The 23,697-nt window shown below is 37.7% G+C and overlaps 1 protein-coding gene and 1 long non-coding RNA gene across 3 annotated transcripts in view; both read left to right on the top strand.

The window, feature by feature from the left end:
* Positions 1–3,439: 3,439 nt before the first annotated feature.
* flna (filamin A, alpha (actin binding protein 280)) overlaps positions 3,440–23,697 on the top strand; it is a 43,250-nt gene continuing 22,992 nt past the window's right edge. Inside the window, exons 1-2 of the mRNA XM_065286009.2 lie at positions 3,440–3,591; positions 6,660–7,131. Coding sequence (XP_065142081.1) covers positions 6,750–7,131 — 382 coding nt within the window. The 5' untranslated portion in view covers positions 3,440–3,591; positions 6,660–6,749. The remainder of the gene's footprint in view (positions 3,592–6,659; positions 7,132–23,697) is intronic.
* LOC135775629 (uncharacterized) lies at positions 16,985–23,273 on the top strand. Of its 2 annotated transcripts, XR_010543916.2 has the most exons (6): positions 16,985–17,044; positions 17,201–17,260; positions 19,011–19,049; positions 20,171–20,209; positions 21,581–21,776; positions 23,174–23,273. It is a non-coding gene; the product is annotated as an uncharacterized lncRNA (long non-coding RNA). The 2 variants fall into 2 exon arrangements; XR_010543915.2 differs by having other exon boundaries at positions 16,994–17,260.

The following is a 23,697-nucleotide window of genomic DNA, read 5'->3' as shown; positions in this document are numbered from 1 at the left end:
GGGGGCTTCTCGGGTGCTGCGAGCAAATCAATTCGCCCAAGTAGCAGTGCTTCGCCTTCTGGGAATATATTGTTCCCTTTATGTATACGGTTAAAATTGGCTGTGTCTCATATGACCTTTTTATTTGTATATGGCGTGACTATACAAATCACAACACATAAATAGGAAAATGTATGCTAGCTGAAGCCATTTATTTCCAGTCTTTGTGCTATGCTAAGCTAAGCTAAGCTAGCGGGGTCTGCGTCAGACAGAGTTACAGCACGCATGTAGATGAGAAAGGTATGTATGGAGTTATCTAACTCTGGGGGATACGGTGTCATGAGCAATTCGGTCCCCCCGAGCAATTCGGTCTTCCCTAGGACCCCCGCGTGATTCCATTGGCTGGAAAAACTCCTCATGGTTAGTTTTCTTAGCGCCTTATTACAATTCCTACAAAATCGCGTTATGATTTATGTAGTTAGAACATTGTTAAAATTACAATTGATGTCTTTTAAATGATGTTTCATATAGTAGTATATAAATGAGGCTATAGGTGGGAGATCTACACATTGCTTGTGTCATATTATTTAGATATTATATTCTGTACCATTTTCACTTTTTACTGTCTACTTATACAATTACTTACTCATTAATTACTTATACAAAACATGATTACTACATAGTTGAATCACACATTTAAATTATAATTTATAAGCCATGATTACTACACTTTTACTATTAAAACAATATATTCCGTAAGGTATGTTCATTTTTTATTTGTAAAAATAAAAGTATGTTTTTTGTAAAGCAGATGATGACACAAAAGTACTGACATGTCTGCAACATGAATATTAGTTTAATATATAATTTTTTGGTTAACTTTTATTTTAAAAAAAAATTATGTTTCTATTTTGTACAACATAATTAGCTTGCTAGACCGCTTACCTTACGCAGACGAGATATCGCAATCAAACATTTTTCAGCAGGCATTAGTGCTAGGTACCAATCGGGGTCCTAGGGGAGACCGAATTGCCCGGGGGGACCGAATTGCTCACGACAACGGCGAATAAGCTAAATTCCCAAAATGTGGGTGTGTTTCTTTAAGAGGATTTTGCAGCGAAACACAGTCAGATCAGTAAAGTTCCAATGAAAGTGACATGAAAATAAGACATTTTGATTACTGACTAATAACCTTTTCATTGCCATTAAAGTTAAATTACTATAAGAGCCTGAAAAAATGCTTATTTACAACAAAAGATGTCAGACGCAATTAGAGGGTTTTGCATCAGAACTAGTCAATTGTCCTCATTTACTGCCAAGCACCCGTGCATGTCTAACCCCTAAGGTCCAATAGTTTAAGCCTGAATGTGAACAAAACCTCTCATCACAAAATTATTCATGTCTTATTCTTTCTCTGTAAACGTATATTTGAATAATAAATGAGCTTTGTTTTTAAACCAATAAAACAAACAAAAATAGCAATGCAAAATAAAATATTCATGAGATTACAATGAAAAAAATATGTAAGATGTACTTGTTCTTTTTATTGCCTTTTTTCAAAGGTCTCTACTTCTCCTTGATCTCTTTGCCTGGAACTGCACTAATTCTGTGTTTACTGTCCATAAAAACAGAGCATAATATTTTACTAGTACAAATAGACTACAGCCATGACAACATTTTTCATGAGGTAACCATATGTTGTATATTTATAAAGTGCATATGTATTTGTTTGTATAACAAGTTAAATTATAACAAGGTGCAGTGGTATAGTTTACTCAGTGTCCATTTGTCTGTGCATCTCCCTACCAAAACTATGTGCCCTTAAATTCCTTATTCAATCTTTTCCAGTTTCTCCTTTTCGAATTACTCCACTAAACATATACACACATAAAATACCCAGACACTTTCAAGCATGTTAAACTGCAGGATGTTTTGTTTTGTTGATTTGAATTGCTCGTTTTTAGTACAACTGTAGGTGATTCCTGGTTTTTGTCACCTTGTTTTTCCATGTGGCTCTTTTCAGTTTCTCCACTATGTATATCTCGCCATTTCTGAGTTATATTCAGAGCCGGATTGCAGCCAAAATATCCCTGCCTGTCTTGTCTTGATCTGTGTGGACTTAATCACACTCTGGGGAATGTAAGCAAAAGAAAACAGACAATTTATAACATTTGCACCAGCACCAAAAATGTTCACATTTTTACACCTCCACTCTTCAATTTAATATGAAAAGAGAACATTGCATAGCTAAAGGTTTAGCGTGATTAACAAACATTGAGTCTACCCTTCATAAATTGTGTAACGTACCACAAAGTGCTTGCATGCCTGCATTAAAGAGGTTAGTTAAGGAGATTAGATAAGGATAAGATGCACTGTTCATGCAATTTCACAAACAATGAAACAATTGCATTTAACAAACAGGTCTGATATTTGCAGTTAGTAGAGCTTAGATGTATATGCTTGTGTAAGATATAAAAAAAATTAGGAAAATTAATGTCAGCAGGTACCAACATCATACCCCATATGGAGCAAATGATACCTGGTCTCAGTGCTGTGACTGCTGGGTTTAGTTAAAGGTGTAGTGGGGGTAACATGATGTCATTCTGCCCTAAGGTTCTCTAAAAAATTGAGCTGTTACCACTGGTCTCCTTTGTTTTCCTCTAAGGAATGAAGGACTGGGAATGTTTGCAGAAAAAGACATTTACTCTAGGGAGACTGGCTGTCTACAGCAGAGTTTATTGGTATCTAGAGAGTTATAGAGTCACTAGGTCCATACAGACCAGCAAAAATGTAAGTGATGTATTAAATAGCAAACTTTAGCTCTATAATTATTAAAAATGACACACTTATAGTTTTGGTTCTCTCGAGCAATCAATCATTATTTTATCCAATGAGCTATTGTTCCCAAAAGAGCTAAAACAGGTATGAAAACAACACTTTGGATATTATACCTCTATTATACCTCTCTCAACGTGCAAAATTTAGGATGATCTCATCAGGAAACGGACCCTTGTGACACATCTTACAACGTGCATTGGATGACATCCAGTATGCATTCAGAGCAAGCTGTATTGTTAATGCATGATAAACTCTTTTACCAGATACTACTATTTCTTCTTTTCAATCCACTTTAAAAAAACAAAATTAAAGAATGCTATCTCCTCCATATTTCTAACTTAAACTCGTGTGAAACATCTAGCTGGAGTTCTTTTGCATCCCGCACAGTCAGATAGAGCAGATACAGATACACTGAACAGAATGACATCATACCTTTAACATCTGAAGGCGCGGCCGCCGGTATTACGTCAGCATGAGACGCGCTCGCTCCAATAGACAAGTTACCCCCCTCTTTGATACTTTACCAATTAAGGTTCTAGCATTAAAGGCAGAGAGGACAGAGAAAGACAGAGAAGACCAAGGGCTGTCACCAGTGTGTTTTCTAGAGTTCAGCGAACAAGCATTCCCTCAAGGGAGACTCGTCCGGTTCGCCCTGGGAGGGTGGTACAGTACTGTGAGAGTTCTGCACACAGTGGTACAGTAAAGTTCACTCTCTAGTGTCACACGCAAACTTTAAAGGGATACAGGAGAGACAAGAATCCATTCAGCTATAAAGTAAGTTATAAAATTTTGCGACTGAAATTTACAAGCCTGCGAGGCACGTTTTTGCTTGTATCGCATATTTTTGGTTCTGTAAAAGCGCACTGTTAACTTTGTGCATGTTGCTATATGGACAGAATACTTGTATCGAGTTTTGTGTGATTTTTCATTTAGGTAAGGGTTTTAGTTGTTAAAGATTTATGTAGACATTCATCGAAATGCACAAGTTATGCGTAAAGAGTTTATGTAGAGGAATGGGTGTAGTAGCTCGTGCAGTGTGGTTTACCGTACAGTTGCTTTTACTATGCAAAGAAAAATTGTGTTGAATGGCTATGGTTATCCATATACTGTGTACATGTTAGTGCATTGTATGCACAACGACGTGTGAGGGCGTCCTGCATGGCATCGCAAAGCTTTATAAACTGCCATCCGGGAATCACAAACAAACATTAAAAGTAGATTACATTAATAGCACAGGCTAAACTCTTTGGCAGATTTATGTCAAACAATCATATTTTATTATTAATAACGACGTTTAGTGCGTATAAAAAAAACGGTTTAATGAAAGCTTTAAAATGTGTATGAATCTGTGTATGAAAATGCTGTACAAAGGTATTGGCGCATCACTCCTGTAATCTAATTAAGGCCTCCGCACCAAATAAGGGAAAATATGGAAAAGGTCCGCTCCGCGTGCGCGCTCATCCTTTGATGTGGGAGTTGCGCGCGCCCCCCCACGTTCGAGGAGAAGCTTGCACAGAACATCGCGACCTCACCTGGGTGAGAGATTATCACAACAACCTGTGTGACTAATTTCAGTTTCTCAGTATTTGTTTCTAATATATTTCTACCTTGGAATTATTTAAAAACGGAATAATGGGAAAATATAAAAGGCTGGTTTAGTGTGTCGTTGTTATGTGTATAACAGAAATATAACAAAGCCACATCCTGTTAACATGAATTTTTTTGCAAAAATACCCATCATGCAGTTCTCCCCCTCAGTGTGTGTAATCTGTGCCTTTCACTGGTGCAGATATGATGCACAATAAGCGTTTGCGGTCGATGGTCAAAATGTGGGTTTACTAACTATCTGCATCGCGTGCCAACTTCACTGTTTTTGACAATATACGCGTCCTCAGATGAACCCTTCAATTCAGTGAATATGTTAAAGATTAACATCTCAGAAACGACTGATAGCCGATAGGTGTGTTTTTCACGTTTTAGATAAATCCTAACTGATTTGAAATATAAAAAATGTGTAGGCTAGTTCATCTCTTAAAATATTTACTTGCTAATTGTCACTAGTTTCTCCTCGAAAACACTTTAATAGAGATGAAGTCACTTTTAGTAAAAAAAAAAAAAAATCTGTTTATTTAACGTTAGTCAACGTTGGTGGTTAGCTGTACCGTAAACCCAAGGCACGGGGGAAGGGGACTGCAATGCTTCATATTTCCTCTAGATGACGCCAAACTACAAGATGGGCTTAGATTTAAACAGGCTGAAAATAAATGCCTGAATGTTTGGTCATCTTTTGTTCAACTTTTCTGAGGAACTGGTCTATTTACAGTTATTCTCCATTATGGGAATTAAATCACATGGGTCTTATAAAAACAGTGCATTGGTGATTTGTGACCCTGCCTGTTAAACCAGGCTAAAGTCTATGAATCATATTTCGGAGATAAGCATCAAAGTTTCATTTCAGGCAATACTTTCACTTTGATTTTGTCTTATTCACTGAATATTAAACACATCAAGATTATATTTTCACATTTTGTATGATGATTTTATGTAATAATAAAAAATAAACTTTAGCTCAGTTTTCACAGGCAGGATCACATTTTGATAACTTGTAAACTAAAACTAAAGGCATGCGAGTATAAATTAGAGGGACTGAGAACAATCAACCCAAATGTATCTGATATTGGTGTAGTTCAGTGGATTTTTGGTTATGCTGCAAAACTGTAATGAAAACGTAAAAGACCAAAGCTGTTTTCTGTTCATATCAGGTACATTTGTAATATGAGGGGGTTCCGAAAATTGAATAAAACTCTGAACAGGGAAAAAAAGAAAGTGAGTTAGCGAAAACTGAGTGGTTATGTAGATGCTTTATGGTTAGGGGGGTTTGGGGGGGCATCAGTGGTTCATGAAGGGCATTCCACAGATTCTCCTGGAAAGACCAATGCTGAAAAAATCTAAAGGGAAACATTCTTCTTAGATTGTGTCCTCACTTACTGTTTTGGCCCAGTTGCCTTATTTAGTAAAATGCTGGATAAATGCAAAACATGCCTTTGCTAAATTGGTCTGTTTTGTGACTTTCTCCTTTTAAATGGATACAATTAGAATGGGAATCCTTCCAAAATGTTTTTTAACTACACATTAGGTATTTAAACACCTCTATAGAGACTTTTTAACTCATCTGAGCAGAAAGTTAGTCTATAGACGCCTTATCTAACAACAGGTAATCTGTGAATATGACATACAGTGTGATTTTATTCGCTTAATTGGGTTTACTCTGTACTTGCTCTGCATGTATTAAATATGCATAATATAAAATAACGTGTGGCTTATAATAAATCAGGTTTATCAAACCTTATTGTCTTTCAGAGACTCTGCTTGTGTTCCTACAATTTGCAGTGCTTAATGTGCTGTGAAATAACTCAGAAATAATGATGAATTATGACCAATGACTATGTCTTCTTGGAATTACATAAAGAGGAAGTGTGGCATTAGGGAAGGGATGCATGCACACTACACCATAATACCAGTATTTAATTCTGTAATCTTTGGAGTCAAAAACTGTTTCATATGACACTCAAGTATTGTGCAATATCAAAGCAGCTTTTGTGCTATCTGTCAGACAGTTTACATATAAAACTGACTGAATGACAACGGCACACTTTGATTCAGCAACTTTTTGTATAAAGGATTTATAGTGTCTAAGACGTTTTTGTGTTTATGGAAAAATGTCCAAGAATTTCAGTCAGGTAGTGGTTATAAAAGTAACAAAATTACTCAGTTACCACATCGGGATGTAGTTTGGTCTGATTTAGTAAAATACCAATTTCTCTTTATTGTACTTCTTTCAGAACTTTGGAAAGAAGAGCGCACAAATTTCTCCAGACTCCACCCAAAAACCGAGACAGCGAATTAGTGCGGGGAGACCCGAGTCGATAAAAATGAGTCAACACCCACGCCTCAGCCAGTCGAGCGCCGCCGCTGCTGCTCCCCTATCCAACGCTTCTCTCGCCCAGGACAAGGACGCAGACATGCCCGCAACAGAGAAAGATCTCGCCGAGGACGCGCCATGGAAGAAGATCCAGCAAAACACATTCACGCGTTGGTGCAACGAGCATCTGAAATGTGTCAATAAGCGCATAGCGAACCTGCAGACTGACCTGAGCGATGGTCTCCGGCTTATCGCGCTTCTGGAGGTGCTCAGTCAGAAGAAGATGTTCCGCAAGTACAACCAGCGGCCCACGTTCAGACAAATGCAGCTGGAAAACGTCTCCGTGGCTTTGGAGTTCCTAGACAGGGAAAACATCAAATTGGTGTCTATAGGTAAGTGTGCTTTTGGAGTTCATTCCTTTTAAGACTTTTAAACTTTTCATATGTATGAAGTCACTGATTTAAGCGAGTCCCTAACTTATAAAAAGTTTTGTGTGAGGGTTTTCCCTCATTATTTTTTTTGTTTTGTTTTTTCCTCCGTCTGCTGGTTACCCCAAATTAAAATTGCCAACAAACAGGGCATGACATTTTAGGCAGGCCATGAAATAACGGGAAAGAGTTGAAGTTAATGAGGGCCTTGTTGGACACGACCTGATTTATCCACAGTTACATCATTGTTTAACGACTTAAGCGTCTGTTGTGTGGACGTTTGTAAACTGCTACTGAGGACAGTTGAGAAAGATTTTGCTTTAGTTGCCTTGCAGTTGATAATGTAAAAGTTAGTAACCGCACTCCCTCCAAGCAACTTTGTTATAAAAGCCCAACCCTATAACGCTTAACATTAGCTGCAGACTGTGTGGCGGATAGTTTTAGTCTGGAGGATTTAGTTTTAAGTCTTAATTAAGTGACATCTTGCTATTAAAGCAACAATAACACGTTTCAACTATGAAAAGTTGCACCAGCACGACAGCAAGGGGTGGGGGATTGTTTCTCTCAATAAAAAAAAAAAGGTTCGGCTACTCTTATAGAAATGTTCATTTCGACGGTGCTCGTTTGGTTTTGTCCGATATTATGTTTTATCGGTGTTTAGGCTTCTGTTACCTTTATTGAGGGGATGTTGCTTTTAGTAGGACACTACTGTACCATGCTAATGTCGATTTGTAAGGATGACACGCCTTCCTCTAGCCTCTTTAACTGATGGGCACCACGGTTGAGTTAAAATGGCTGTTTTTGTGATTTGAACGTCACATGTTAAAAAACTTTGCTTGTGTTAGAGATGTACACACTGCAGATAACTAATTAAGTGCAAAATTTGACTCTTGATTGAATAACTTTTAAGAAATAGAGCCGTGTTCTAATTCATGCAGAGCTGCTGCGCAGGCCGATCTGCGTATGACTACGAGGTATCGCGATAGCCGATGCCCAAAGAACATGTTTTCGATTCGCTCTCGCGATACTTTCCAGTCATACGCAGATCAATATTTTAGTTTAGGAAAGCCAAGTGCCTTTTAGATAAGCGTTTCATTGTGTGCCATCTGATGTAAAGTTTAAAATGATAAAGGAAAAGCGGCTTTACATTTGGTCCCCACTTTCAAGTTCACTCTTTATGCAGACCAAAATGATCATTTAATTTAAATGTAAATATTTTTGATACACATTTACATCTATATTTTGTTTTACAAATCGATTTTTTTCTTGTCATATTCTTGGCATATTTTTTTAGGTTGGTTTCTGTCTAGTTCACTATAACAACCAGATGTATCATTTTGTGGAAATGCTTTATTGTACTAAGTTCATGGTGCCCCTGTTTGTGTCAGGTATGCCAAACGGATAGTTTTGTCTCTTATGGTAGAGTTTCCCAATAGAGCCCAGAGGGTATGAATACACTCTTTTTATTTTAATTTTATTTTTTAGCCAGTGTTGCAAGCCACAAAATGTTTATCAGCAATTGCTTAAGACTCCATATAGTTACTCGTATAGAAATGCCTTTACCATTACAGTTCCTAAAGGATATCAGAGATTAAAAACAAGTTGTGCTGGACTCACTCATGTATTACTCACACCCAGTTTTCGTCTGGTGCCTTACAGCAATCAATGAGGAATTTATTTACCATGCATATGAGTCAGTTGCATCCTGTACTGATGTAATAGATTTATTGGTTGCAAGGTCTGTGCTTGCCACCCCTTGCCGTAAATGTTTAGTGCCTGAAACTTTTTTTTGTATTTGTGCTGATGCTCTGTCCAATGAGAACATATACATGTATTAACGCAAACAAAATTGCTAAAATATGTACCTGTGCTGTGCACCCCTTCGGATGACTGTTTCTGCATGCAAGCTTAAAGGGGTGGTATGCATGTTTCCCCTGTCAAGACAAGCCCATATTTTACTTGTCTATACGGATATAAGGCTGCCTGATGTCATCAAAGGCAAAAGAGTGTGACAGCCCCTTATCTTTTTCTTTATCTGGGTGGGGTTCACAACAGCATGGAGCCACAAGACATTCTAATCCGTTTCTTCATCTGACATGTTCCTACATAAAATTGGTCAGGATAGAACTTGAACTTAAAGGCCCGTTAATCATGTTTATGTGATGCTGCCCGGCAGATAAGTTGCAAAATGGCATTTAGGTGGGATGCTTTTTAATGCCAACTCCGAGTGGTAAGGAGAATTATCTGTATACACTCATCAAAGTGAGCATAAAAATGTTATCATTCATTCATGTTGGAAACATTTTAGCTTTTGAATGTTTGTGTGGAACAAAACATTTCATTATAAAATCTATAGTTTTAAATCTTATTATTACAAGGAGAGGCATGTATTTATTCAGCAGGCTCATAGCGGATCATATATGCCTATGCTTATCAGACCACTGGGGCTTCCTGAGGTTCCTTGTTTTGCTGGCAATGCCAGGATTTCCTGTCAATTTCCAGCCCTGTCTTAGACCGTAGTTCTGGAGTAATGGTGATCCTAAATGGGACTTAATCTGACTGAAGTAAAGTTCAAGTTAAAATAAGTTTGTGCGTATTTGATCATGCTTGCTTGTAGCAGGAAAGTAAACTCGATGTGTGCGTGACTGGTACGTTTTCACCCTTGCCCGCAATGGAAAGCACCTCATGGCATGTCTCGCAACCTCACCTCAAGGTGGTTTTACCCTTCATGTCTGTATCCTCAGTCTGTGCCATTTTTGTAGATCGTACTTGAAAGTCAAAATTTCTACATAAACAAAAGAATGAGGTGATTTTGGGCTTAAATGACTCTATTGTGACTCAAATATGTTGCATTCCTGTAAAACCTTTTAAAGGTTTTTTTAGGGAATTGGGATCTTGCTAGACAGCAGCTGCTTTAAACCACATGAAGACATCTTCCATGTCCTTAATCTTCTCCAAAAAGCCTTCTGAAGGATGTGAAAGAACCTTAAACCACAGCACAGACCAAGAGAAAGACATACACATGGTTAGGTGGACCGGTTTCATCTGCATGCAAAATGCTTGTAAGGCTAATGCAGAGGAATGGTCTCTTTTTTTTCCCAGACAAAGAATGTGAAATTCACTTTGACTTCGGGGGGAAAAAGTGGGTGTGCACGAGTTGGGGGTTGAGGGGAGTTGGACTGCAAATAAAACCCCATTCACACTGCATGTTGATCCCAGAAAGGATCGCTGTCATAAAGGGTGCCTAGTAACACTGCCGTAACATTTACGGGACGCGTTCTGTGTGAACAAAAGTCAGGAACAATGCCATAAGGTGTTGTAGTGAGGACGTGCGTTTCATTGCAACAAGAAGTTAACGTTTAGCTCATTGACGCAAGGGGTTTTAAGTGCCGATCAACATGCATGGCCAGAAATGAGATCAGGGAGCTCCTCAATATCCGCATTGAAATTGAGATTGTTCAGCAGTATAATGGAACAGCGAACCATGCGCCAATTGATGATCAAATCCGAAACAAAAATGCACAGGTGGCATCTCAAGAGAAAAACGCAATGCACGTCACATGTCTTTACAGGATCTTTATAAGATGTGTGTGAACGCACATACCAATTCCCAATTCCATTTTGAAAAAAACAAAATCAAACGATCCCAGGACAAATCCCAGACACGTTTACTGCGTATATTTTCCGTAATCAGATGGAAGTACAAGTAGGATCAGGCGAGGGTGGGGGTTTCCTAATAGATATAATTGCATGGCACCACAACAAGCCAAAGTATGCATCACTAAGACCTATGGTCTGAATGGTGATGTGTACCATTCCTTGAAGGAGATTGTAGGTGTGATTTAATACAAGATGCATTTAGAAAAACCTTCCTGTATCAGATTGTGACCCTCCCCCATTTAACAAAGCCAAAGAGATGTATGTGCACAGTCATGATGGTAGAAATCCTAAGGATAAAAAGATCTGAATACAGCCAGATCTTCTGCGATCGAATTAAACTACGCAGGCCTCCTTTACTAAGAACCACAATACTCTGTATAAATACAGAATTGAGAAATTTCCATCTCAAATTAGAGACCCAAACAGCTCGGATGTAATGAAAATCATGTTTAACATGGACGAAAACTCTTCTCGTGGATGAGTGTGTGTGTGCTCTTGTTTGAGGTGAAGCTAATGTAACTGGGTTCTTGTCCAACCGCAGAGCTGGATTGTCATTTGGCCTGGTTGTTCTGTCAATATAGGGTTTTACAAAAGTACTACCGCAGCAGTTTTTACTCTTCTAGTCATTTTCTCTCTCTCAAACTCAGTCATTCCCGCCTCCTTCTCCTCCTCCCTGCTGTAATCAGAAACCCCTGTACTGGGGAATGGGTGGCCAGCCAGGATCGAGTTTGCTTCTGCCCTTTTAAGGCTAAAAAAACCAAGGGGAACATTTCCAGAGAGAGCGAGCGAGAAAGAGAGAGAGAGAGACAGAGACTGAGAGGGCGATTGAGACTGGGAGGAGGGAGGAAGAGCGAAAAGGAGGGAGGGACATTTGGAAGTCATAGAAAGTAAAAGAGGAAGTCTGCTTGTGGAGTTCATGCTCCTAAAATTATGTATTGATGTTCCCTATATTGAATGTCAAAGCCGGGATGGCTCTTTTCGGCAGATTTTCGCCAAATTCTGGCACATGGTTTTCATTAAGACCTGCAACACGGCCGTTGTTTCATGCTTTTGCAGGTTCCTCAAACTGCAACTGTTGTGGATGAAGAAATACACCACATATGGTAGCCCACAGTGAAACCAGTCTGCATGCTTGTCGCATTTATTAACAGTTAAAAATATAAAAGTTGCAAGTAATTCACTCCTTGTTCTAACAAGATTAAATGTTGGATGAGGCCAAAGGAGACTGTAGGTCAGTCATGTTGAGTTTTCTGTTTTCAGTTGCATTTGTGTATAGGCGTCTCGACCACAGGGCCACATTCTATGATAAGACCTTTTTGGTATTTGGGCAATTTCCTCTTAATCCTCTATGGACGTGAAGCAAGCGATAAACCCTTGCTGCTATTTAGTCAATTTATAAAATCCATCTCTGAATTAACACTCCTCCATGTTTAGTGTGTCTTCAAACATCTGCAATCTGTTATGTTGTTGGGCGTAATAAGTTCGGGTGGGAGGTCAAGGGTCAGAGCTGATGTCAGAGCAGCCGAGGCAGGTCCAGACAGAGTTGAGTCATGGGAATGTGTCTGGGGAACATCTCCGCTAGGATCCACTATGAATGACTCAAAACAGGAAGAGCACAACTAAATATGTCCAAAAGTCCATCTTTTGTATACAATTATCTGTTTTAGTCACATGAATTAAGCACTTTTCCCTGCTGTTTGTTCTTTGATTCATCACCCACACTTTGTTTGCTGGATGTAAGATTCATGTTTTGGGAATTTGATAGAGTGCTTGGAGCATAAATGTCCATAAAAGGAATAAGTGTGCTGTGTGTATGTTTCCTGGAGAGTGTGGTGGGAATGCTTTAGCAACACAACATTCCTGTCATGTTTCATATGTTTGCTATTGTGTGAAGTGCGTCACCAGGTCCGTGAAGCCCTCATCCCTACTGTACCCCAAAAAACATTTCCTGAGGCCATCCACATAATCTGTGTAAACCTGTTTTTTCTATCCTGTGTTTTTGTTTTTTTAACCTTCTGTTTACACTGAAATGCTGTTTGTCTCCAGCTAAAACTCAGCAAATACGCTAATCCATTAAATGCCAATACATTTAAAAACCAGTTTGCATGTTAAGATATTTCAAAGAGTTTTATTCATGTGATGTAGTCATGTGATCTGTTAAACCAAACAATATGGCAGCCCCATGTTGTACTTATCCATCCCAACCTATCCATATTAATGTGGACATAACCAGAGATTTCCTGAAACATTCACTTGCATTATATTACTCAGTGGTTTCCTGAACATCATAAGCTGCAACATGGTGATGTTTTGTCTGTGAATGTAAACAACTGAATGGTAAAGCTGTATTAAACTGCATTCATTTATGTGCACCCCTACTGCTCCAAATATTTAAATATGAAATTAATGTCCTTGTGATTTCAAATACGTAATAATAAACCAATATAAGACTATTGATTTATAGTATTAAAAGCAGCTAAACCCTACAGACAAACATAGCATGCATATTTAGAGATTAATATTGTTTGCCATCGGGTTTGCTGCCAAAACGATGACTGAGTTTGTCTTCATGAGCCCTACCTTTGCTCGCATATTTATAATGTCTGCCTCCAATTCCATTAACAAGCTCTAACATGTATCAAATGTAACAAGACCTTTCTTTGTTTTTTACTCTCTGTGTTGTCTTCATACTCTGAGCTGTTGTATTTTGATACTTTTGGTTTGGTAATAATTTTGCACTTATACACTTCTCACCCTCATTGCTTTTGTTAAAATGAAATGCTACAGGATGTCTCATGAAGGCTTCAGTAGAATCTACAGGATGTTCCACTTAAACCCTCCTTGAGGACTTTAAGGACTTCCATTTCTTCTATAGGCAATTTTTAAAACTCCCATTTCCTTTTACTTCCAGCACTAACCATAATGGCATTTCTCTATGGGTTCATAAACTTCAACGTTATTGCCTTGTTGCCCAAAAACACAAGAGTTTTTGGTTTAAGAGAGAAAGAAACCGATTTTATAGCACCTTCATCAGAAGCCAAGGTGAATTCCAGTAGACTCTGGGGGTTCGAGGTTTGTAAACCGCACTGGGAGACCAGCACAGGAGGAAAATGCAAATATATTATCTTACATGACACAACAAGCCATGTTTGATACTTTGAAAGGTTCAGGAATGGGATAAAATGATTTATGTGAGATCTCCTAATATACAATGCATTTGTTTAAAGTCCATTAAGTTTGTGTGGCATTCTTTCTCTAATCTAAATTTTTCATACTTCATTTAAACACATTAGCCTACTAAAACCATCAAAGACACAAGCTGTATATACAAAGACTGCTGTGCAGAAGAAACATGTTTATTTTTGCTTTGCCAATCACAATACTTCCAAACAAGGTCAAAGCCGGATAGTTGGTCAGACTGACATTGCAAACAAGTTAAGGGTGATACAAAAAGTGCTGTTTACTTTTTACAAGTGCTGCAATCTTTGTTATGAAATGTAGCAAAAATATTTTTTTTTTCACTAGTTACTATTCATTTTTAAAATCAGATGGTTTATAATTGGAGATACACACAAATATCGGCCAATAATCTGTTTCTGTCGATAAAAGCAATTTTTCACAGTATCCGCTATAGGTCAATAGTTTAAAATGGCATTTTCATGTTCTCTTATGATTGACAGGATATATTGGCCATGATTATTGCAATGAATTTGGAATCTGTGAATAGAAAATGTAAAGAAACATCACTAGTTTAATGTGCAATATCAATGGTCATTATGAATGAATGACATTCTAAAAAATTTAATCTTCAGAATTTAGTTAATGCAAATAAATAAAACCACCAAACTATCGGCATTGGTATTGGCAGCCTAAATATTTGGCTATTGGTGTATGTGGAAATATTAAATATCGATGCATCTTTATTTATAATTTTTTTGTTATGCAGCTACAAACGGTCAAATCCATTTCTTTTGTTAAGGTAAATGATGCATCTTCTTTGAGTTACTGTGGGAAACATTCTTGATATCTTTAATATTGACTAAGGTCATGTCAAATATTGAAATCAATGAGTCAAATCAAACTTTGATGCTCCTAATCTTATAATTAGATTATGAAACTTGTGCCTGATTTTCATTGTTTCTCCTCCCCTTTTGTGCCCCGCAATGTTAACTGCATCCTCAGTGGACATTGTTTCAGTTAAAACAGGAAGTTGCAGGGCCCCACCCTGTCCCCGGGGGCACCCTTACAGAAAAAGCACATGCATTTCACATGTTTTTCACATGTTGTTCACATGTGGTCACATGTGACCACATGTTATCACATGTTATCACATGTGGACAACATGTGCTCACATGTGGACAATTTATGGTCACATGTGGAAAATATGTGCTCACATGTGGACAACATGTGCTCACATGTGGACAATTTATGCTCACATGTGGAAAATATGTGCTCACATGTGGACAATATGTGCTCACATGTGGACAATTTATGCTCACATGTGGAAAATATGTGCTCACATATGGACAATATTACCACGTGTGAACAACATCTCACCACATGTTGCAACATAATAGTGCACATGTGGAACATGTTATAACAAAGCACATGTGAGAAATGTCTTATATAATGCAATACTTTCAACATGTGGATCACATGTTACCAAACCACAAGTAGGCTAATGTTTGCGTAAACATCAACTTTCGGCTTTACTGTGCATCAACAAGTGTGATAATGTGTACTTTGGTTCCAATGATAAATTGTATAAATACATTTGAAATCTGCATAAAGGCAATATACACACAAATGTGGTAGCAGATTTTTTTTAATCTTTATTTTGACAAAATTATCTATTTACAAAAATTGACAATATATTTTTAAAAAGATATTTGGTTGCTGGCAGGTGGCATGTTGTAATAGAATAAGACTTAATATTTGGAGAAGGGTTTGCAGACAATATTGTCAGTCCTACAATTGCAATAAAGGCAATGGAAGCTTAGTTACAGGGCATTATCATGGAAAAAATATGCATTAATTGCAATCTTGCATATCCAAGGAACACAGAATTATTTGATGGCTCTGCTGTGCCTGTGCAAATAAGGGGTATATTGATCCGCATTTAACCAATCCCAGTGAGCATGCGCAAGCACACACGCACGCACGCAGGCACACACGCGCGCACACACTCCTCTTTTTTTCTAGGCGGTTCCAATCTGTTCTGTGTATTCATCTTTATTTACAGTCTATCGTATTCATTCATCCAGATCATCCAGTCAAAAGGCTTTTTCGACTTCATACGGCGCCAAAAGAACTGACAGGCCGATGACGTCAAAGTATCGCGAAAGCGATTCGAGGAGTCTGCTTTCAAATCGCTCTCGCGGAACTTTGACGTTGTACGTCTGTCAGTTGATCTGGTTAATGTGATTCGCGCTCTTTATCCGTTGCAACTTGCTGAGGTAAATCTAAGTAAGACGAGAAAGTTGAACCTTGCTCATTAAATGGATAAAAGAAAACCATGTAAGAGTTGGTTTGGATAAATATGCGAAGGACAATACATGTTAAGTGACCCAAAGACGGTTGGTCTTGTGGACAACGAGGAACAAAACGCCTAAAGGCGGTTGGAAAGCGTTTCCAGCACAAATACTCAACGTGAACGGTAAGTGAATTTCATTTAATTCGTTTATTTAACTTTTATAGGTTTTAAGTCGCCTCATGGTAAACATGTTTATTTGATAAGTCATGTTAAACATGCTACGCAGGCTGCTATTTTTAAATGTTGAGCTAACATAAATGGGAAATATAACAACACGCGCCTCCCACCTTAAACTGAACTCAGACCAGCGCTTGCACAGCAGTCTGACAGGACCGATCTCCGAATTGATACACGTTGTAAAACCACAACTTGTGAGTAAAGTTGTAAAAAAAAACAATGTCGTTTGATAGCAACAATATCTAAAACAATGTATTTTTGAGGTGATTCCATTTCTGACAGAAATAGGTTTAAGTTAATCAGGTAACTTGTTTTTAACAAATAAATTTCATTTATTAAAATGGAAAGTCTATAAAATATTTTTATGCTTTCATTTATGTTATTTTATACTCTGCAAGATACTGTTGTATAATCACTTTTGCTTTACTTCAATACAGAGAGCCTTGGGTAAAAAAGGCAGAGTACCAGTGGTTAAAGACACACAAAATGTGGACGTCAAAACAAATGGTATGTTATGCTATAATTGAGAGATATTGTCCTTCAAATTAAATATTTAATACATTTCCGTTGTCATGCTCTCATTTTGTCTCTTTTCTTATATCTTTTCATATATTACTCTCATGTGTCCTCTGTCCTTTTAAATGTGCTTTGGTGTTTTGTAAGGCTACATTTGCTCATGAGGAAGATGATAACGAAGAGGATGAGACTCCTTCAAACCATAAGGTGAATATGCAACCCGGTATCACCCCAAATTAGGTACGTTTACATGCAACCAAATAATCCGTTTGTAATCATATTGATGTCTCAATCGTATTGAAAAGTCGTCATGTAAACACCTTAATCAATATGATTGAGGACGATCGGATGCAAATTTCGATAGTATTGAAGTGGTGTACTCCGATCTGTGATCCGATCAACAGGAGAAAAGTATGCATGTAAACGGGTGAATCATAGTATTTTCTAAATCGGATGCAAAAATACATTGTGCACATGCGCTGAACATTTGTGCTCCAAGTTCACGTATTATATTTACCTCTTATATCACATGATTCTCGTCACAGAAACACGCAACAACAAGGTAATGCATCACATAACGTTAATGGGGTCACGCGCTGTGCACGCAATGTACTAAATTCTGCAGCGTTTATGTGTACTTTTAAAACATTAGGCTACTTAAAGTAATTAATATAGCGTTGTGCCTTTTAAAAAGTGTGTTTTCATTACCTATATCTAAAAACTTCTTAAGAACAACTTTCTAACTCAGTTTTAACTTTTATCCAGAGATAAAGCGTGAACTCGACGAGAGATGCTGTCCGCAGCGTAGGATTGCCAAGTCCTCTGCTTTTTTTTCGAGTTTAGATTTGGGCTACTGTTTAAACTGTCTCCAGCAGTTGTTTTTTCTGCGGTTTAAAGATTAAATTATTTCGTTTTGGGCTGTGAATAGTCATTGGGATGCTTTTGGGCTAGTTTTGAACATCCATTCGGATGGTTTTGATATGCGAGTCTGGCAATCCTTGCGGTGTGCTTGTGCAGACTTTCGGTTCGGATTCTATATAATGTACATGTAAACGAACATTTAAATCAGATTGCAATGTTTAGGGTGCATGTAAACTGTATCGTCGTAACTTTCAATCGTATTAAATTCAGTCAGATTGACAAAATTTTGTGCATGTAAACAGAGCCATTGTGTAATAGACAGTTTGGTCCACTAGAGCAGGGTTTTTTCAAACTGGGGTCCCTCAGGTTGTGGTCTAACTGTACGTTAACACTGCTGCCGACTTGAGCTTCCAAAAAAGCTCAGGCCGCCTGGTCAAGGACATTTGTCAATAAGTATGCGGAAGCTTGTTGACGCTTTGGCCGCTCTGAAGTCTTTGTCACCATGAAATGTTTCTTCGGAATCAGCTAGCGAAGAATGTCTAGGCTATATTCCGATTGGTTGCTGGCGTTTTGCTGCTGCTTGCCGCTGAACCGCGTCATACCTCATTACCATAAAGTTGAGCTTCTTTCAACTTTTTGATTGATGCTCTGGTCGCTCAAAACGCGACGCCGATGGATTTGACGCTCCTTGCAGCTGATAGAAGTCAGCTTTCATTGTAAATGAATGACTTCCGGTAACTTTGGAAGCTCAAGTCGGCGGCGGTGTGAACGTACAGTAAGAGATTCCCCAGCAAATTTCAAGGGAAAAAGACAAATCAAAAATGGTAAACGTATACACAGTAGTAGCAAATTATTTCAGTTTGTAAAAAAATTGCTGAAAACATAATTACAATGTTTCTTTACAAAATATGGATAAACACTTTAGAAAAGCGGTCCCTCGCTAAAACTTTATCATATGGGGTACTAGCTATCATACCGTTTAAAAACTCCTGCACTAGCAATACCTGGGTTTGTAAACAGCTGATAGATGTGCAATTTTTCATAATCATTATTTAAAATACTGCTGACCTCAATACTCCATACACTTCTTTTTCAGATAGTGGATGATTCACACTCAACTGCAAAGCAATGAAAGGTAAGCCAAATAAAACAGAACCTGTTTTGTTTACATTCACTTGCTTAAAGGGATAGTTCACCCAAAAATAAAATTCGGGAAATTGACCCACTCTCCTGTTGTTACAAACTTGCATCATTTATTTGTGCTGATGAACACAAAGGAAGATATTTTGAGCAATGTTTGTAACCAAACTGATCAGAGTAACCAAACTGATCAGAGGCCCCATTGACTTCCATAATAGTAAAAAGAATACTAGAAGTCAATGGGGCCTCTAATTGATTTGGTTACACACATAGACTGTAAAAAAAGATGGACGACGCCTGTTAGCTCTCTTCCATTGGTGAAAAGTGAAGCCGCCAGTGTCTCGATATGGCGCTGACATCTTGGGTCTTGAGTCTGCGCAATAGCGATTTCGGGACCAGTCATGCGCAGTAGTGAGCAGGAAGGGAAGCCGCGAAGTCAAAACCCCGCCCTCGCTCTCGTAGAATGCGCATATCACACGATATCACAGCTGTCAATCATGACGTGACACCACCGTTTTTATATCATTAAATAACTAACTAAACACAAACCTATTTTAAAAACAAACATTTGAATTTACATCAGTGTGATAAAAACTACAGTAAATGACAGAAACCAGCTTCGGAAAAAAGATAATTGAAGTGTAATTAATTTTTTTAGTTGGTCTCAAGTCCCATTGAATAACATGGGGAGGCGGGGTTTATGACCTATACTGGGACCAGTCACTGGGGGGCGATCGAGACGTTGTGGCTTCACTTTTCAGGGCTTGTGCGGCACGCTTGGTTACAAACATTACTCAAAATATCTTCCTTTGTGTTCATCAGAACAAAGAAATGTATCCAGGTTTGTAACAACATTAAAGTGAGTAGATTATGACCATTTTGGGGGGAACTATCCCTTTAATTTAGAGGTGCCCAAACTAGGGCCAATGACCTTTAATTTGGCCAGTCATGACACGTGAGATAAGGAAACATCATTGACGCAGATGTTCATATTTCTAATTAAACAGTTTTTAAAATGTAATTTTTTTATTTATTTGTGCATTACAAAAATGTAAATTGAAATTAAATGCAAGGAATTAAAATTAAATAAAATACATTTATTTTTTATGTACATAGATACTTGAAGGTGTGCATCACGAAACTCAACGAACTCAGGTACCCTGCACTATAGGCTAATAATGGGGAGGTCGAGGCAGTGGCACACAGACAAAGGAAAATGTAAATGTAAAAATGATTGGCAAAATTATTTTCTCAGTTACCTTTGAAAATAAAACTGTATCAGTTATGCATAAACAGTAGTGCTGTGTTCAAAATATCGATACGAAGATACATCGTCATGAACGCCTGACGATGCGCGCATATATACAGCACCTTCCGTATCGATTCAGATGCACTTTTGAAAGTAGCATGACGAATCGCTGTTGATCGAAAATACGCATATGACTCGCGGAATATGTAGAGTTAAAGTTAAAGGGCGCACGCGTCTGCACAACTTGCAAACTTCTATTAAATACAGTAGTATTAGGTTTGACTGCATGTGTATACATATATTCATAGATATAGAATAATTAAATGAGAGACAAATATAATGCTTAGAGTAAGGCACTATATTTGTAAATCTGCTTTAAAAAAACATTATTTAAGTATTACTTAAAGTATTTCTACGAATTACCCCAAAAGGTAATAAATGAATGTCAAAAACACAACAGTTACAACACTGCTTATTCAATGTATAATAAACAGATAATAATAATAATAATAATGTCACTAAATTCTGAACAAAATGTAATTCAAAATATTATTGTATCGTGATGTGCATCGTATCGTGGCCTTGTATTGGGATATGTATCGTATCGGGAAATTGTTGGCATCAAAGTAATGTTTGCTTATTTATTTTTTAAATATTAGAAATTTATAAATTAGGAGAATCATGGCAACTTCAATTTTAATATATAACACAGCAATATTTACTTTAAATTCTCGCTCTTAGTCAGGTTGGATTTTTGGCCCTTGGTAGAAAAAAGTTTGGGCACCCCTGCTTTAATGTGCAAAAAAGTATATTTTAGACAGGCAGTAAAAGTTAAGAGAAAACAAAACACAATTCTTTGTTTGTCTCTTAGTTGTCCTGAGCAAAATTAAAGAAGCATAGATTTTGGCCTTATTACTTTCAGGGCAACAAAAGATTCTACAAAGTTCTCCAGGCCTTTAAGGGCAAAGTGCACCCTTACAAGAAAATTCTGTTGTCATTTACTCACCCTTGTGTCGTTTCAATTCTATACACTTATGTTACTCTGTGGAACACAAAGAAAGGTATTTCTATAATACCTAGTAATATAAACAGATTGAAAGATGAACAGAATGTAAGGTTTTACTCACAATATTGAAGATTAACATAATGGTAAATTGGTAAATAATGTTTATTTTGGGGTCATCTGTCCCTTTAGTTGTTACACTATTGTATTTAAAATATTTTTCCAAGGTGGGCTGGCCTGTTAATATAGGATTATGTTTTTTTTATCTTTACAGAACACATCTGTCATTAAATTGAACCCAGTCACCTTGGATTATGCCCAAAAGTGTGAGAATTACAAGAAACGCACCAGAACTGTGATGGACTCCATTTCCACCTTAGAAAAAATGACAACATGCTCCGTCACAGGGAAAAAGGGACCACTGGTGAACAAAGACAGAGTCCTGACAGAGAAAGTGAAGCTAGTAATAGGTAAGCATGTTACAATATTGTGAGTTTTGGGCAAATTATAGTTTACCAACTTGTTTACACAAATATTATTCCTTTTAACTATTACATTCCTATTCTAATGTTGCTTTTCCATTGCATAGTACCCCACGGTTTGGTTTGGTTTAGTTTGGGTCGGGTCAGCTTACTTTTGGGAGCTTTTCCATTGGGTGCAGTACATAGTACCCAATACTTTTTTTCGTACTACCTCAGTTGGGGTTCAAAGCGACCCGAGCTGATACCAAACGTGACGCGAAAACACTGTAGATCACTGATTGGTCTGAGAAAATCGCATCATCCTATAATGTAGATTAGCTTTACCTGTGCTAGCTTGCGCTGTCTCGAGCAAACATGTTGTCATCTGTGCTCTGCTATAAGTTCCCAAACTCCCTTTTAGCTATGAAAAACATCCACAAGTTGAGAATCAGGAACACCATAACAGTTTTTTCCAAACTTGCAGTTTTTGGCAGAACATTCACATCGAGCACTTCAGCATTATATGCTTAAATGCAACTTCATTGAAGCTCAGCGGAGCGCCGTCGACTGACGCCGCGGTGTTTGAACAGAAACTGTCATGTGAGACAGATGTAACGTTAGTGATAAACGCGATGTGCAAACATCTATTTGTGGTGGCCAATTTTAATTTTGTGGCGGACTGAGAAAATAATAAATGTATGAAAATGTACAATGACACTCTCACTTGTATGATGTCACAGCAGTATGCAGCGCAAATATAATGACACCCCTATAATCCCTCCCACTAGGAAGTGATACTAAACTCAATGGAAAAGCTAACCACACCAAAGGTGAGCTGACCCGACCCAAACTAAACTAAACCGTGGGGTAATATGCAATGGAAAAGCGCCATAAGTGCAGAGTAAGATCATACACCAATACAAATAACAATACTTACTAGGGTTGAGTATCAAGAATCAGTTTCATTTTAGAACCGATTGAAACTTTAAAGAACCGGGGATTCGTTACGATGCACGCATTTTGATTCTTTTGATCGATTCCTGACTTTTCTCATGCATTCTCGCATGGTGAAACAGTAGTGAGCATTTTATTGTTGTATCTACCTGTATATGCCAGGACCTGCGACAAGAACAGGTGTTTCATTATGCACATGCATATTTCATCATAATCAATATTTAAAAGTTGTAATGCTAACCAAATGCTGCCATAACCACAAAAAATAAATAAACCCACACGATCATGGTTTCATAATCGATCGTCGACGCCACATTCGAGTGGCCATTCCTACAAAGACCATACAACTAAAAACAGCTAATCCTGAAATTCAAAAAGAAAAAGTAAATGCTATCAAGAGAGACTGATGCTTGTACTGCTCTAATCTTCTTTTTTTTATTATCCTAAAACAGGGAGCCTGCTGGAAGAGAATCTGAGGACTGATGCACATATAACAATGGACATGCATAAAGACACATCTCTCTCTCTCTCTCTCTCTCTCTCTCACACACACACACACACACACACACACACACACACACACACACACACACACACACACTCAGATATACAGTTGTTGTTGTATGGACAGCATTTTATTGATACTTGTTTTTTTATGAATATGTTTGGATACTTGTTAAAATTTTCTGTATGTTTGCAAATAAATTCTCCATTTGAATCAGTTTTTCCTTACAGTAAAATGTGTCTTATGTCAAAGTCACATCATGGTGCCTTTATTTTATATCACCGACATCTTAGCAAGATTATAGCTTACCCTTGGGGTCAAATGGTGAGTTTGAGTCCTGGGTTATGATAAGAAAATGTATGGTCTACTTTATATACTTTAACTCTCAAGTTCACATGTGAAAAAATACGTGATCACATGAGACCCATGTGATCACATGTGCATAATGTGATGACAATTTTTTGTTTCACA

Source organism: Paramisgurnus dabryanus, chromosome 21, assembly GCF_030506205.2.
Source record: "Paramisgurnus dabryanus chromosome 21, PD_genome_1.1, whole genome shotgun sequence".
Classification (NCBI taxonomy): domain Eukaryota; kingdom Metazoa; phylum Chordata; class Actinopteri; order Cypriniformes; family Cobitidae; genus Paramisgurnus; species Paramisgurnus dabryanus.
Note: the sequence above shows the minus strand (reverse complement) of the source record. Positions and strands in the feature narration are given on the sequence as shown.